Source organism: Temnothorax longispinosus, chromosome 1 (genome assembly GCF_030848805.1).
Source record: "Temnothorax longispinosus isolate EJ_2023e chromosome 1, Tlon_JGU_v1, whole genome shotgun sequence".
Taxonomy (NCBI): domain Eukaryota; kingdom Metazoa; phylum Arthropoda; class Insecta; order Hymenoptera; family Formicidae; genus Temnothorax; species Temnothorax longispinosus.
The window spans coordinates 6,204,335-6,220,379 of NC_092358.1; the positions used below are offsets into that span (position 1 = coordinate 6,204,335).

A 16,045-nucleotide genomic window follows, 5' to 3' on the forward strand; every position below is an offset into this window, starting at 1 on the left:
TGGTGGGAACCGAGTGGGGGGGAAATAACTAGACACGTCGAACGCGCGCCGCGCATTGTTGTCTACGGTCACCCTATCCCCTCTCCATCCCCACTCTTGTTGACGAGAGCCGCGAGCTCCGCGCCGCGCGCCGTTCCGTTGTAAACGTTTGTAATTCGGCGATCCGTGGCGACACATCTATGCCTCTATATGCTCTCATATTCCGTGATCGCGCGTTGCATTAACATTGTCGGACGTAATTATCTATCGACCTCGATCACATATACGCTGCCGATTAATTAATCGCCGCTATTCGAAAGCATTCGGAAAAATTTATCGCGTGTCGCGCGGCACGGCAGCGTATCGTGAATACCAATTGAACGCAACCGCCGCTCCGCCTGTATTGAAAAATCGGAATAAAGAAGCGAAATGCGAAAATAAAATCGCACGTGTGTTAAACGGGATTAAATTGAATCTCAAATAAACTCCCGGCCGGGAATGATTAGTCGAATCGACGTCGATTTGATATCGATGCGTCGATGAATGGTCGTCGAATATTTGTTGATATTTTTGTCAATTTTTGATCTCATTATAATTGTTCTTATGCTATTATTGTCTTTTGCTTCCCTCCCAATTCTACATCGAATATACTGTGCTTTTCGATTTTGCATCAATTCGATACAAAATTGTCCGAAAGACAATAAAAATCTTCATAGAAATATTCATAATTACGCAATTAACATAAAAATAACTATGACGTTGAAAAATGACGAAAACCGTGGGCTCGATTCTCGAATTTATTCGCGAGAGAAACGTTTGCGCAAATTCTGTTTTTACAGGAACGTTGCAAGTTGATTGGCTAAAAGCACGGGCTAAAAGTCATGCGATAGCCAATCGACTTGCAACTTTTCTGTAAGAGCAGAATTTGCGCATACGTTTCTTTTAATAAATTCAAGAATCGAGCCCCAGAGACTCGACATCGACTGTTCATCGACGCATTGACACCAAAAATCAACTTGGGCTATTATCAAATGTCTAATTTCGAAGAATATCAATTTGTGATATGCTACAAGCGCGGCAAAACGTGTTATACTTTGATTTGCGTGCCTACTACATCAGCACGAAGACCACGAGATTTCTACGATATCGAAATTTGAATTCAATTAAACTATAAACGGTTAAACGTATTATTTGAAAATGTCGCGTGATCGACGTCACGTCCGTTGTCGAGTAATAGCCCTGTTATTTCGCGCCGTAATCGAGAAACGGAGTAAAAACGCCTAGCTGCATTTCGCTCTTCATGGAAATCGTGTACGTAATTAAAAATGCTCGCACGTGTTAAACCGTCGCGTGTCGTCTCGTATCAAAGTATATTGTCATTAATTATCTCTCTAAATCTCATCGTTTAATTTCGCGCCGCGTCGATTAGAAATCGAGCTGCAGTTACCGTCCTCCCGCGTTATTCGCGAATGAGTCGCGTTCGCGTCTATCTTAGCTTTGCGTCCACGATGCTAGAAATCGCTCCGAGATCTCGGACGGAGAAGGAATTAACCAATCGCATTGGTCAATTGCCGAAATATGATTGGTCAATTTTTTCTCCGTCCGAGATCTCGGGGCGATTTCTAGTATCGTGGACACAAGGCTTTATAATAGTCAATGCCGAGCATATCGCACGATCGCCACGATCGAAATTGCATATATATTCGTATCTCGCGCAGACGTCAGCGTTTCTCGCGTTTAACAAACGACATTTCTCTCTCGGCGGTAAATCCGGCGTGCAAGTCAAATTGCGTATCGAACCATCGTTGATTACCGACGACGGTTCGTTCGATTCGCGTTCAGAGTGTCGAAAGGGATAAGTACGAAACGGCGTGAACTGCGTGAAGTCGCTCGATGATCGTCGTCAACTTCGCGTCGCTCGTCGTCCATCGGTACGCTACGTCTTTACCGTGTCGCGTGGCGTTTCGGAATAATACGATAAGCGGACCTCTCCCCCTTCTCCTCGCGCACGCCGGCCAACGTCTCGCGAGTATAAACAAACAACCGGCGCGCCTAATCGTACACATCGAGGCGGGAGTCACTCAAGCGTGAAAGTGTCGTGTGAATTGCCGTCGCGTCACGTCGCGTTGGGAAGGTTCGCGCGCGGCCGAATTTCGGGCTTTTCTATAGCGTCTTGCGTTGTACGTACTACAATATGTATGTACATAGACGGGAGGATGAGTGCGAGGCGTAGACGTATCTCGGGAGTGTCGAATCGTGTTAATCATGTGTCGCGCGTATCGCTCGAGTCGTGGAGAAGGGTCGAGAAAATTGTCGCGCGATCGTGGCGATCGGAGTATTCGGACCGTTAACGAGCACGGCGGCGGCCGCGACATGGAGTAAGATGGCGCCGAGGGGCGAGGAGTTTGGCGTTTTGCAGTCGCGGCGCCTTCGAGAGAGAGAGAGAGCGAACCTTGCTCTCGAGAGAGAGTCCAGATCCCTGCTCCGCTGCTGAAGCATCGTCAAACAAGGAAAGAGGAAGAGAGCGTTCGAGGTAAGATAACGCGAAGCGAAGTATTTATCGGTTAACTTATCGTCTCGAACGGCGGGGGATGGAGGGAGATATCGTCGAGGGGGGATTGCGCAAACATTTCCCGGGGGCACGCGAATGAGCACCGGGGTATCTAAACACGATGAGTGGAATTATGCGCAAACATCTCGTACGACAACACCGTCGAGCGCGCAACGTCTAAGTATTCGGGAGAGTGGAAAGAGTTAACGTTCTCGCGAAAGTATCAATATGCATAAGGGCCCTGATGCTGCCTCGAGTCACCCTTCCCCCCCCCCGTAGTAGATAGACGAGTCATGAATTATGAATCGCGTTTCGGCGGGGAACACGGGTGTTTTCTCCGTTTCCTCGTGGCGATCCTGTCCTGAGTCGAGGACGAAAGTGAGCCCGGGTATCGAAAATTTATGAATATTTAGTCGCGATTATATTGCCGCGATCAAATATTTCCTTTTGCAAAGGGTAATTGAAGATCTTCAGGCCGCCTCTCGGATTTGGCGCCGGAAGGCTTAATCGTGAGCCATTTCGATTCTCGTCTATTACGGATTCGGGCCGCTACGTGATAACGCAATAATGAAACAATAGACGAGATAAGGAACGACATCGCGCTGTAAAAATGTATCGCGGTGGAAACGTGTTGACCGATATTCCCCTTCGGCCTTTCAGAAGCCTTTATTCGAGCGACTGTCGCTCTGATATTCAGATGTCGTTAACATCCACAACGTAAATATATACGTTAATGCAACGTAACGATAATATCATACTAAGGTTTTAATATTTTATGCGCTTTAATTGGTAACGAATGCGTTCTAGCGACGAGTGCGTCGTAACATTTTTAAACTCGATCGCGATATGCAGAATATTTCCATGAAAATTTCCACGGAACACGTTTCTCCCCCCCTCCCCTGTTCTTCGGACATAAAAACAAGGTAAATGGTTAAGAACAAATATAACTGTTAATTGAATACAGTGAAAACAAAAAATCACAAGTTATTGGACCTTTTATAGGATGTGATAATATTGATCTCATCAATTTTTTAAATCGGAATATTTGTCAGTTTTTTATAAAGCTTTAATATCTCGTTTCCTGCAACTGATACATTCAGTCAATAATGCAACCAATATTGTACAACATGGTATAATAGTTAAAATTATGTTATTACCTAGATATTATAAATTTATCCCCAATTAACTAACACATTCTTTCTTCTCCTTCTCCCTCCCTCTCTCTCTCTCTCTCTCTTTCTCTCTCTTTCTCTGTTTCACTTATAGTCGATAATAAATAATCAGCAATTTAATAACATTTGGATTAAATTAATTTTTTTATTATATTTTTTTCTTAATTCTATTAATATTTTGATCAATCGTTTTGTCACTCGACTCATTGAATTCGTTGATGCCATTTATCGGTATACGAGTTCTCCGTTTTGACATTCACTCTATCGATAAATTCTTAATTTATTATATCAGTAGCCAGTAAAAAGAAAGTTTTATTCTTTCTTAATACAAATCTGAATGAGCCATTTTAGGAAATGTCAAGTTCTGGAGACAATAAATATCCAATAAATTTGTATTACTATATATACGACATGTCCGTTTAGATTAAATTTTTTTGAAAAGCATTAAGCTTTTAGCATTCGGTAACTAAAAATTATATTCACTAATGTAAACAACGACAAATATATCAAGTTGAAATTATTGAAAATAATTAGTATAATGATACAATATTATAAATGTGATTTAAAAGAAATGAGGCGTTAACACTCACGTAGGGCTGATTCTATCTAACGTGAACTAATGCTAATTATACAGTTTTATGAATCTAATAATAAGTAAAAGAGCAGTTTGTAGTTATAAACGTTGGCGAGAATTATTCGATGTTGGTAGAATCGTATCGATGCGAGAATTCTACGTTATCAGCCTGGTCCATTCTTGAAGTAATCCGTGCCAGAGGACGCCCAGCTCCGGGCTCCGGGCTTCGGGTCGTTCGGGGAGAATCGCGGAGCGCAGGAGCACGAACGTCGTCCTCCGGGTTGCCGTCCGGCAGGAGTTCAGTCGGTGCCGGTCGGTCCCGAGAGTCGTTCACACCTTGCGGGACGCAAAAATCTAAGATGGCAAGAGACATGTACATTTGATAGGGTGGTCCACTCGACAAGAGAGAAAGCCAATTCGGTTTTAGCATAACGCACGATAATGAGCGAGTGAAAACGGGGAAAAAAAAAGAAAGAGAGAGAGAGAGAGAGAGAGAGAGAGAGAGAGAGAGTAGGAGAGCGAGAGAAAGCGAGGGTCGCGATGAACGGGTAGATATCGGTGCAAAATCATCAGTCGCGCATTTTCCGAGCGGGTGAGAGGGGTGCGATACTACCCTCTTCTCGCACGGTACGCATAATCGCTGAGAGAAGAGTGGCGGATCGAGAGTGGACTACTAGTCGTGCTGTGACGGAAGTTAGGCGCTCTCGGCGGTATGCCCGTGACGAGTTGTAACGCGAGATAAAGGTGAGCGATTAATATTAAATTCCCGCGCCTGTTTACCGAGGTATTCGGTATACCGAGGAAACTCAATTCCGTAAAAAATTAGTTCCGACCCTTGCTGAAGAAATGAGAAATTTGTCGGTCGCACTCGTTGGCCTGGTGTCAAATTAGTTGCGTTATAGAGAAGATAAGGTACACACAGTGGAGAATTAAGGATTGATTTAATTAGCAAAATTAGAAGTAGAGATTTTCTTTTTCAGAGAGAAAAATATTCGGATATAAAATAGAGAGAAAATCGTGCTTAATTGCTAAAAATTTTTCTAGTGTTAATCTCGTAGAACTATTATTTTTTGTTCGAACGACAGTAGGAATTCTAAAGTATTTTTTTTTTGCCAAGATCAGCGCTTTACAATGGTGCGTTAAGATATTGGCGAATGTAAAATTTATAGAAAATTTTATTGCAGTTAATGGATTATAATTAATTAGTATTTTAAAATAATTGTTGCATGTAGATAGTAAGACGTGAAATAAATTAGATTAATTAGATGATAAAAAGATAAGGAAGAGTGAAGAACGTCATACAGATTATTAAGTTGCGAAAACGATTGCGAAAACAGAGACAGATGTCATAGTAAGTCTGTGAGTTTCGAATAAGAAAATAATAAAGATAAAGTTTGAAGTATTGGTGAAAAAGGTTGTCCTTTAGTAGATTTTAACTTCCAACATGAATGGAGAAATGAGGAACGAGAGGAATACTTTTCTCGATAAACTCGAGGCACAATGAATTCTTACAATTGAAAACGGTTGTAGCATTTATCTTATAATTTATTAAAACGGATGAGATTTTTATTCGGATTGATAAAATTAAAATTTCTTTGAATAAATGCGAGCAATTATGTACTTGTTGGAGTATCATAAATAAAATGCTATTATAGCAGAAGCTAGATGATGATTAATCGATATTTATTAAACTTGAGATGTAGACGAGGTTACATGGAACTTTAATATTTTCGCAAGGAAGATAGCATATACGCGCACATTAGAATATATGATAATCAAAATAACGTAATGCATAACATGATATTATAATTATATATTTTTATACATAACACAAGCAAAATTCTGAATAATGCAAAAATTTTAGTTAAAATTAAATGCGTCGCAAGATTTTTTTGCGACGCATTCTTATCATAGATACGCGAAAGAATATTGCAAGAATGCTTTGGAATTTATTGTGAAAGGAACCCAGAAATCGAGTACTTATCTATATGCGCATATTTTGTAACATTATACACGTTTGATGACGAGCTATTCGCTTGAGATGGCATAACTTTGTTTTGGAATTTTATGTATAAAAGAGCAATATACATATATACATATATGCAAAATACATATCATTGTCTATATATAGATGTGTCATACGTATGTAGTATATGCATGGGACAAGGACATGTATTTTGCATAAGAATAGACGATATCGCAAAAGATCGTTTATTACGAGCTCGCCAGAGTATAAGTATGATAATATGGTAGTCTCGCGAATTTTGTTTACAATTCCTAACGTTTAACTCGAATCTTCCGTGACTTTAGATCTAGGGTTTTCGCGCTAGTATCGAGGAAAGGAAAGGGTTGAAGAGGATCAGCATACCTGATTTATTGGTTCTCGCAAGAGAACCTATATAGTCTCAGTATTATCAAATTCGACTTAGCGACACACTCAGGGCTTTGTTCTCTGATTTATCAGCACGGGAATTAAGTTTAACGGGCTAGTTATCTTGTGGATGTGCAGAATTCTTAATGTTCTCTCGTGAAAGTAATTTAGGAAAATCCAATTAATTTTTCAATGGCAAAATATCAACATATGTCTTTCATTTCACAGACAGTGTTAATCTCTTTCCATCGATAATAATCGTCTCACTTGCAGCAATCACGTATATAATATATAATTTTAATTTGAGAAGCAATTTTATTAAAGAGAAAGTTGCATGCATATATATACAACATGCACACACACACATGTTGCTTTATATTTTATAATTACTACTGTACATGTATTATTTAATTGTAATTCTTTCGTAGATTTTCTTTTACAAAAGAAAACAGTGCAGAAAAAGAAACATGGGGTCTGTTTTTTATTGCTGAACTGGCTGCACTAGTTCAGAGTTTATCTTTTTCCTTCCTATACGTGGAGTAAAGAAGATAAACTCTGAACTAGTGCAGTCAGTTTAGCAATAGAAAACGGACTCATGATTAAATCAAGAAAGGTGTAGGTTATCGACACAAGTCAATAATCTGACAGTCAATAACTCCAAAGCGCTATGAATGTTACATTTCTTCGATTCTCCGGTGTTTGCCCTTCTATCGTTCCGCTTCCGGAATTTGCCCCTTCAATTCCAGCTCGCGACCATAACGTAAATTAGACCAACTGGTCGGTCTATTGCGCGAAAAGTTCCGCGCCGCGTGCGACGAACGCGTCGTCGAGAGGAAATTGTTGGATTCAGCCGGAAATTGCGAAATTCTCCGATAGCAGCGATCTCCATCAGGCTCGGTCGCGGCTCTTACGCGCTGTTCCTGTCTTTCCTTTCCTCAGTACGCATCGTATGGATCGTTCTGTAGCGACGATTTCATCTCGCGATTACGTCGTTTCGCTCCTCGACCGGTTTAATGAAGGCTCCGTCGATACCTTTCACAGAGATATCGAATCTTCAAAGAGCAGTCTCCGATCCCTTATCAGCGTCCTACGGACGCACTGCAGCGAGATCATGGCAGGCAGGATTGGAAAATCCTCTTCGCGGAGATAAGTCGAAAAGGAAGGAGAACTTCGACCTCGGGTCGCACGTTTGCTCGCGTTATAGTGCGGCACATGATACGGAGACGTATAGCTGGTTTTTGATAAGCTTGTCGAGGTCAAGATATTTTTACGACACATTCGAATGCAGGGATTTGAGTTGGGGATCTCTTCGCGCTTTTTACTTCTTGTCAATTGAGAATTTATGGTATTGAAAGAAGTAAATTAATATTTCGATTCAATAAAAACGAAAACTTGTCGCAAAAATTCAGAACGTTGCGGTTGTTCATAATGTAACTTTTTAATAATATTTAATATATCTAAAATTAATCGGTTTAGCAAAGATTAGAGAAGTAATAATGTTAAACTCGGTTTAATGTTTACCGACTTCTTTATAACAGCTTGTGTAATCGATCGTTTCGTAAAAAAGAAACTTTGAAAACATAACTATTACAGCAAACACGAGAAATGTATTCTTCCATGAGTAAAACCTCAGATCATAAAACGAACCGTTTGCATATTTCCTTTTTTATTAGATGTTCCGGAATCGTTGAATCCGTCTGATATACGAAACATCAGGTTTCCACTGTTTGCTTACTCGTCGAAAAGGTCAATATTTTGAATGAGAGCTCGCGGTACGATATATTTTCTTTTATCCTTTAGATAGTATAGGCATATATACATGCCATGTTAAAAAGAAACATATCTTGATCGTTGAAATACATAAAAATATACAAATTAGCAAGAAATGCATTTTAATTCTCTCTGGTAGAGACAGAATCGTGTGGAATAGTTGAATCGCTGGACACGTATAAGGTGTATAATTTAGAGAGATATGTGTTTTAATCTTTAAAAGAGAGTACAAAAAACTGATATTTTAGTTATATGGAAATATGTAAATTATCCAAAAATATAATTTTAGTTTGTGTAATTTAATACGTAAAATAAATTTAATTAATAGAGAGACTTCTAAAGATTATTAAGATATAAAAATGTATAATATTTGTGAAAAGTTTCCAAAATATTTTGTAAGGAGAGTATTATAAATACTCCAAAAGAATATTTTTTATTATTTAAAAAAAATTTTGTTTTTATATTTAAAAGAGACTTTGTGCATTTTGAATTGTATTATATTAAGAAATAAATGTGCTTTTGTATTTTCTCTCGGGCAATAGAAATATTATAAATCACCAGACAAGATTCCGCTTGAATGTTACACAATGTCATGATTATTCATTCGCATGTAATATAGTCAGCTATATTTTAAACTTGACGTTCAATGCAACTTGTTAGGAGCGAGAGCGGAGAATACGACGATAGTGTTCCAATAAGTTTTCAACGCGAAATTGAAATCCTGCGAGCTGCGAGCGTAAACTCGTTACTTATTCGTCCGGAAGCGCTGTAACAGCGTTGCGAAACTCTCGGTCGGAATGGCATGGCGCGCTATATCCTCGATCGTTTAGCATGAGAGCATGTTGGGCCCTATCGCGCTCATTTCCCTCGTGGCCCGAAACTTAGGACCGATGCATCGACATGTTACATACCGTTTATCCTTTAATTTATGTTCTGGTGTCGTGTTCGTTTACCGAAATCGCGTACAGAGAGACGCATGCAAATAGAACCAGTGCGATTTGTTTGACTCTAATGTTATCATGCATTTTTCTTTTCAAGCTTTTAAAAATTTCTTTCGTATGTTTTTATAAATACTTTTTAAAATATACAATATTTTTTTTAATTTGTTAAGTATTTTACATTTATATGTTGAGGGATTCAAGAAGAAAATATCAAATACGTTTGGATTTGAAAATTATATGCATTTTTCAAAGAATAATTTAACATTATATTTCAAAAATTTACTGTTAGAGAATTTAACAGTTTAACATTTTTAAAAATAAAATTCTGTGAAATTAAATATATACATATATATATATGTATTATATATGTATGTATTATATATATATATATATATATATATATATATATATATATATATATATATATAATATCCTGATCTAGAAATAAGAACTATACTTTCTATCGTATATTTTGTATCGTATAATTGTGTTGAGATATTTTTGTATTAACGATAAAGAAAACTAGAGAACACAAACAAGATTAATGTTTGACTATGGTTGAGTTCGTAAACATGATTGATTTATTCCAAAAGAAAAAAAAATAGGAATAATGTAAATATGCAAAATTTCTTGTTTTATCGTTGATCTTTTTAATCTCTCCTATGTTCACAAAGTTATGGATCGCGTTGCAAGAAGAATAGAGAAAGAAAGAGAATCACGCGTCTCCGTTTTATATTATTAACAGAAACATTCTTCGCCGATGGCACGTGACCAGCATGATACCTAGTTGCCCGTACATTTCCTTCCAGATGCATTATGGAACTGAAGTATTCCGTACTTTGTTAACGATCTTTTTTTTCGGTATCTTAAATCACTAAAGATATTGCTTATAGAGTAGTTACAGCAGCAAATTAATTCTAGTACACTTCGGACAATCGGAAATTGCAGTATCTTAACAATTAATTTGCTATTATAATATACGCCAGTTTTTAATAAATAAAACATTATTAATCCAGTAAAATATAGCGCTACTGTGTCTAGACAACTTAAAATCTCCTAGTGTTACTAGTGTGCGTTTCAGTGCACCAGCAGTGCATCATGCCACAGTGATGCATGCGTAAATTCGATCCGGCCTGTGTGGAACAAGAGACGGTGCCACAAAGGCTCGTGAAATTCAAAATTGCGAACGAGATTTCCTTTTCCTCCACTTCTGTCTCCCCCTTGACGTGTAATATCGTGCTCGTAAATAGGTATCAGGTTTACGTTGGGCTTTAAACTAAAGTTACGGACGGTTGAGAGAATTGCCGGTATTACATTTTTATGAGAACCCGATTGTTCAAAAAAAAGGTTGTTCTTTTTATATATAAATAGCACGTCTTCTAAAGAATAAATCAGATCGACAAATAGTGACGAGGGTTAACAGTCGCGCCTATATTTTTCAGTCGTGTCCACGGCACGATAAATTCTTTCCGGGAGACATTCGTAAAGAGATTGGACGCGTACAATGACGCACGATAAATCTTCATTTTGCGAAATGCAATATTATTGGCTTTTCTCAATGGCAGACGATTAAATAAGTCCCTTCGGGCTATTGTATCGACATATTGTGAGATTATGGGAAACGATTCTTGCTTGATTAAATACTTACGCGTATTACTTACTTATTTTATAAAGTTCGAATTATAAAGATATAAGAATGCTCTGAAGAAATGGTTCGGTCTATAATATTTTAATGATGAGAATATCAGGAATATTTCTTTTAGTTAATATTTTTAATTTTATATAATTAGTCAATTTCTTCCACAGATATGTAGTTTTATAAAATTTAAACAAACGTAAACATAAAAAATTAGTATGTAACATATACGTAATAATATTGAAAATATTAATAATTTATGTTTTCTATTAAACTTTTATTTGAGATTGTTATCAATGTTTATTTGATCCGATCTGAACATGAAATCACTAAGATTCGTGAAATTTAAAATTGCAAACAAATCGATACTATAATTAGAAAATATTAATTCATATTTTGAAAAGTTATTTATTTAACATTCGATTAAATCAATTATAAATACATGTGGTAACATTAAATGCTTCAATAAAATAGTACTCGAGTCGCAAATATTATTTTTTCCGGTCATAAACCGCATCAAACCTGATGTCATTGTATAAACGATCATTGTATAGACTATAGACAATGAACACGTGGTACATATGCTTTTTTGTAATCGGGAAAAACGATTGCAATTTCATATCGCGTAGTCGGAATCTCGTTTATCTTTTGCGACGGGTTTTATATACTCGTGCGGAAAACAGGGACTATATTTACACGGTGGAATAAAAGAAATTGTGTGACTGGCACGAATAACTATGTAGATGTTTACGTATACGTGCACGCGTATATAGATATTCATTGCACGTATGTGTTACAGAAAATAATATAACGAAATATTTTGCAATTGGATTCTAGGTGGGACCGAAGGAACGAGCATCTTATTCTGAAGGGAACAACGGGAGAAGGAACTATGGGAAAAGGGGACAAGAGAGGCGTTACGCAGCGCAGTGATGGCGGTGAGTTTGTTTTACCAATTTTAAACGTGAAGAGAAATGCCAAGTAGTACATGCCAAATAAATTAAATATATTTGTCGATATCCGTAATATCAAGATTATTGGCAAGCAGTGATTTTAAATAACGAGATAAATATTTTTATCACAAAGACAATGTGATTTACGCAATGTGATTAAAAGCCAATTTTCTTACTCTTTCGTTTGAAAATCATTTGCTTCGTCGCTTATTTTTGGTTGCGTTTCGCGACATCCACTTTACGTTCAAAATCGCGATCAAAGGAATCCCACAAACTGGCAACACGCTGCCACGCACGTAGAACGACCAGAGAACGTTTTGCCTGTCGATCGAGCTAGGCAAAAGTGACATTTGGACGATCGGAATTTCGATACGCGAATATCGTGTCTCGTATGTTATCGCTGTTATCTCGGGAAAGGAATAGCACGTATTTGTATATGTGTGGCGGAGGAATTGAATCGAAGGAGGAACAGGGTGGAAAGACCATGCCGCGTACATTTGCGCTTCCACCCTTATTTTCCACTTCCTCGATACAAGGTAGATATATGTCGGCGCTGCATGCCGTTACCTGTCGTTGTTTGCTCGTTGCGACTACTCGCGTAAGAGATACCTCGATACCGCGCGAGAGTGCTTGCTTGCCCTCTCGACTGTGCACACACTCGCGACGTTGTTGTATCCCGGATTTCGGTACAGTCGTATTTCCACTTCAACGCTGTTTGTTCCTTGATTTTGCGCGTAAACCATTTGTTGAAAGAATTTTAAAAACAAAATTTAACATGGAACATAATGCGGAGTAACGTAATATAAATTGAAGTAAATTTACATCTTTGAATGGCTTAACACATAAAAAATACATAATCATATATTTTTGCTATTTTTGCTGGTCTTGAGCTATTTATCTTATTAGATATAGCTTAGCTTATAACGAGCGGTTGACTTTTTAAAAATATATAATCAATTAATTGTGAAGATGTTACTGATTAATTGATTAATCAGTATATTATAAAGAGTTAAAGATAATAGTGTAAATACAAATACAAGATCAAATGTTTAAATGTATTACGTAAAAAATGAATTTAATATTAAGCCGAGGATGTGTAAATTAATTTGCGATTATAATTTCGAACTTTATTAAGCGGTGTTATTAAGCTTGTTATGATAATATAATTTAAAAGCAGTGAATCACAGAAATACTTTAATCATGCAAATAGTCCTCCTAGATGCACACGTTCGCGAACAATGATGCATAGGTAATTTCGGCGTAGTTTTACACATGAAAGAATCTGGAACGTTTTCCGGCGCCGCTAGCTATTTGATTTTATTCGTATTCTTCGGATGAAAGAATAAGGTAGGTAATGCATGTCTCTGCATTCGTGAATCACAATGATAATATTCGCAAGAACAAAGTTCTGATTCCAGATATAGGTATTAATCGAAGTCAAATTATAATAATATCTTATTAGCAAATTAATCAATTAGATTAATCAATAATAATTAATCAAAATATATAAATATTTCATATTGATATGGTCTCAGATATATTAATCAAAATCAAATTATATTATCTTATTAGCAAAGTAATTAGTTAGATTAAATAATAATTAATCAAAATATATGAATATCCCATATTTAATATATTTCTTTACAAATATATATTACATACATTATTATATATATTTATATGAAAGAATTATTAGGAAATTTTAAACGTTTTATTGAAGACGTGTGAAATATTAATTTATAATAAGTTTTTCTTTAACATTGATTAAATTATTAAATAGCCATAGAAAGAAATGTAGTAATTTTTGATGCAGAGGGAACGATTTAGCTTAGATTGCTTTTAAGAACAATTTGCAATCTACAAAAATTCTAATCGCAAACATAGGACAGCCAAGAAAACTGTTTAAAACTCGACGCGTTAGGTGACTCTTTTAGACGAATAATACGAGTGATTCAACAAAAGCAACATGCTGACACAAAGGTGGCACGTATATACGCGAATGGGCCGTTTGTCACTACAAGTGCACAGTTTTCCGGTGCAGAGCATCGCGCGAGTTATCTATTTGCGCGCGGATGCATCAGACCAACGACAGAACGTGCGCTCGCTTGTTGTCCGCCAAGTTGAGGCAAGAAGATGAGAGATGAGATCGTAACAGAAAAAAGAAAGTTTTTTCACGCCGTGAGCCTTGTTTTGGTGAAAAGAAACTGTTGCATCCACGTCGCTCAATTTGTTTGATTAATAAACAAAAGTAGTATGTTTTTCAGTCGTGGCACGCTGAAATAATTTTATACAATCTGATATCTATATCTCTCTTATATTTAATCTATTAATTTAATTTTATATTTTTATTTTGTAGTATTATTTTATGGTTTAATATTACATTTTTAATGTGCAAGATGATCCATATTATGTCATAGTTTTATCAAAATTGTAGCGATAAGATATCTCTAATCTCTAATAAATAATAAAAATACAATGCAATAATTGTAATTATATTTCACGCAGTAACATAATGTTAAAAAAATTATACTAACATCAAAAAAGATATTCTTTGCGAATTAAATGTTATAAGCTTTTGGTAAAAGCTCGATGTGTCTTTAATAAACGTTGTGAATCGCATTACATTGAGATAAGTCGAGTCTTATGAATTGCTTTATCTTATTGTGTTCCACAAAACAAACTAAAAGTCGAGAAAAAATGCAGGTGAATCGCAAAAGGATATAAAGATATAGCGCACGGCAAAGTGCATCTTATTGTTGGATATATATCGAGATACCATACTGAGAAAACAATATCCTTAGGGATGATCCTTGAGGATGTTGGATGCACGTCTGTTGCCGACACGCTGTCGACAGGCAACTCTGTCGACAGTCTGTTGTTAAGGGTTTATGTGTACGTGATGCTAGGAAACTTCAGACAGAAAATTTATCTCTATCTCGCGCGAGATGATCTGCACTGTGCATCTTTGACAAGTTGTTGTAATGTAATACGCCGCGTAACAACTTCATCTCTAACCTGAAACCTCGTACCTGTATTTATTACAATCCAATATAGCAAGCTTTTTATCTCTTCCGTGAAGATATTTGTATTAGCTGTTAATCCGCGACAGCTTATATCTGCTCTCTGTCGTTTTTTTTTTTTTTTTTTTTTTTATTGAATATAATTTATTGAGTTTTTAGATGTCGTCTTTCGATTAGCACAATGCTAAAGAAATATCCACACACTCTCCGCGTGTGAAAGATATGGAAAGATAATAGAGCGTGACAGTAACGCCGCGAAAACAAAAGACTATTTTTGCTGAAAATTTAACTTGGGAATGTTATGCATTCTAAAAATTATTTCATAATATATAATAAGATACAATATACAAGTTTTGAAGTACAAGGAAGCCTGGACAGTGTTATATCATTATATTTGAGTGAATTGTACTGTCGAATTATGTAATGTTGCAGAAATTATCGTTTAGTGTTTGAATATGATGAAAAGACATATAATCCGTGGAAAAAAGAGCGAACTATATATAGACAATACCCGTTTGCCTTGACCGCATTGTTCAATGGTTAGATACGCTACCATGATTAACATAATTCGCGCACGAGTGCTAAAAGAAGCGCGTGTCATCTATTACGCAACCGGTAAAATTCAAACTACTTGTACTCTTCGCTTTGCATTTCAATTAATTTCAATCTCTATTTTAATAAAATTTGTATTTTAACTATACTCGCTTGCGTTTATTAAAAATGCAACCCTGCAAGCAAATATATTATATTTTAATTAAAATGATTGGAATACGTTGTTTCCTTATTGAATGGACTCCGATCGAGCGCGTAAACGGTAAAAATGTTTATTAAAGTTTGACAAGCGTGCGCCCGATGCAAAGTGACGTTTCCAATTTTCGTCGCAGTAATTTTGTACCAAATGCATCGACGATTGCAACTAGCACGACACGCAATGCATTATACAAAGTGGTTGCTCGCGTCAATAGTCGGTTATTTGCTTTTGCCTTACCGCGCGTATCGAGACGCGAGGGATGCGAGGTGGCGCCTTTGGATTCACAATGCGATTGATTGGACGGGAAACGTTTGCTAGCTCTTAAGC

General features: G+C 36.8%; 1 protein-coding gene across 2 annotated transcripts in view; it reads left to right on the plus strand.

Moving 5' to 3' along the window:
- The first annotated feature begins 2,058 nt into the window (after positions 1–2,058).
- LOC139808264 (uncharacterized) overlaps positions 2,059–16,045 on the plus strand; it is an 87,346-nt gene continuing 73,359 nt past the window's right edge. Inside the window, exons 1-2 of one of the 2 annotated variants that reach the window (XM_071770062.1) lie at positions 2,059–2,512; positions 11,832–11,932. In XM_071770062.1, the coding sequence (XP_071626163.1) occupies positions 11,887–11,932 (46 nt within the window). In that variant the 5' untranslated portion in view covers positions 2,059–2,512; positions 11,832–11,886. Of the gene's footprint in view, positions 2,513–4,567; positions 5,021–11,831; positions 11,933–16,045 lie in introns of those variants that run through there. The other variant, XM_071770053.1, reaches the window with a different exon arrangement.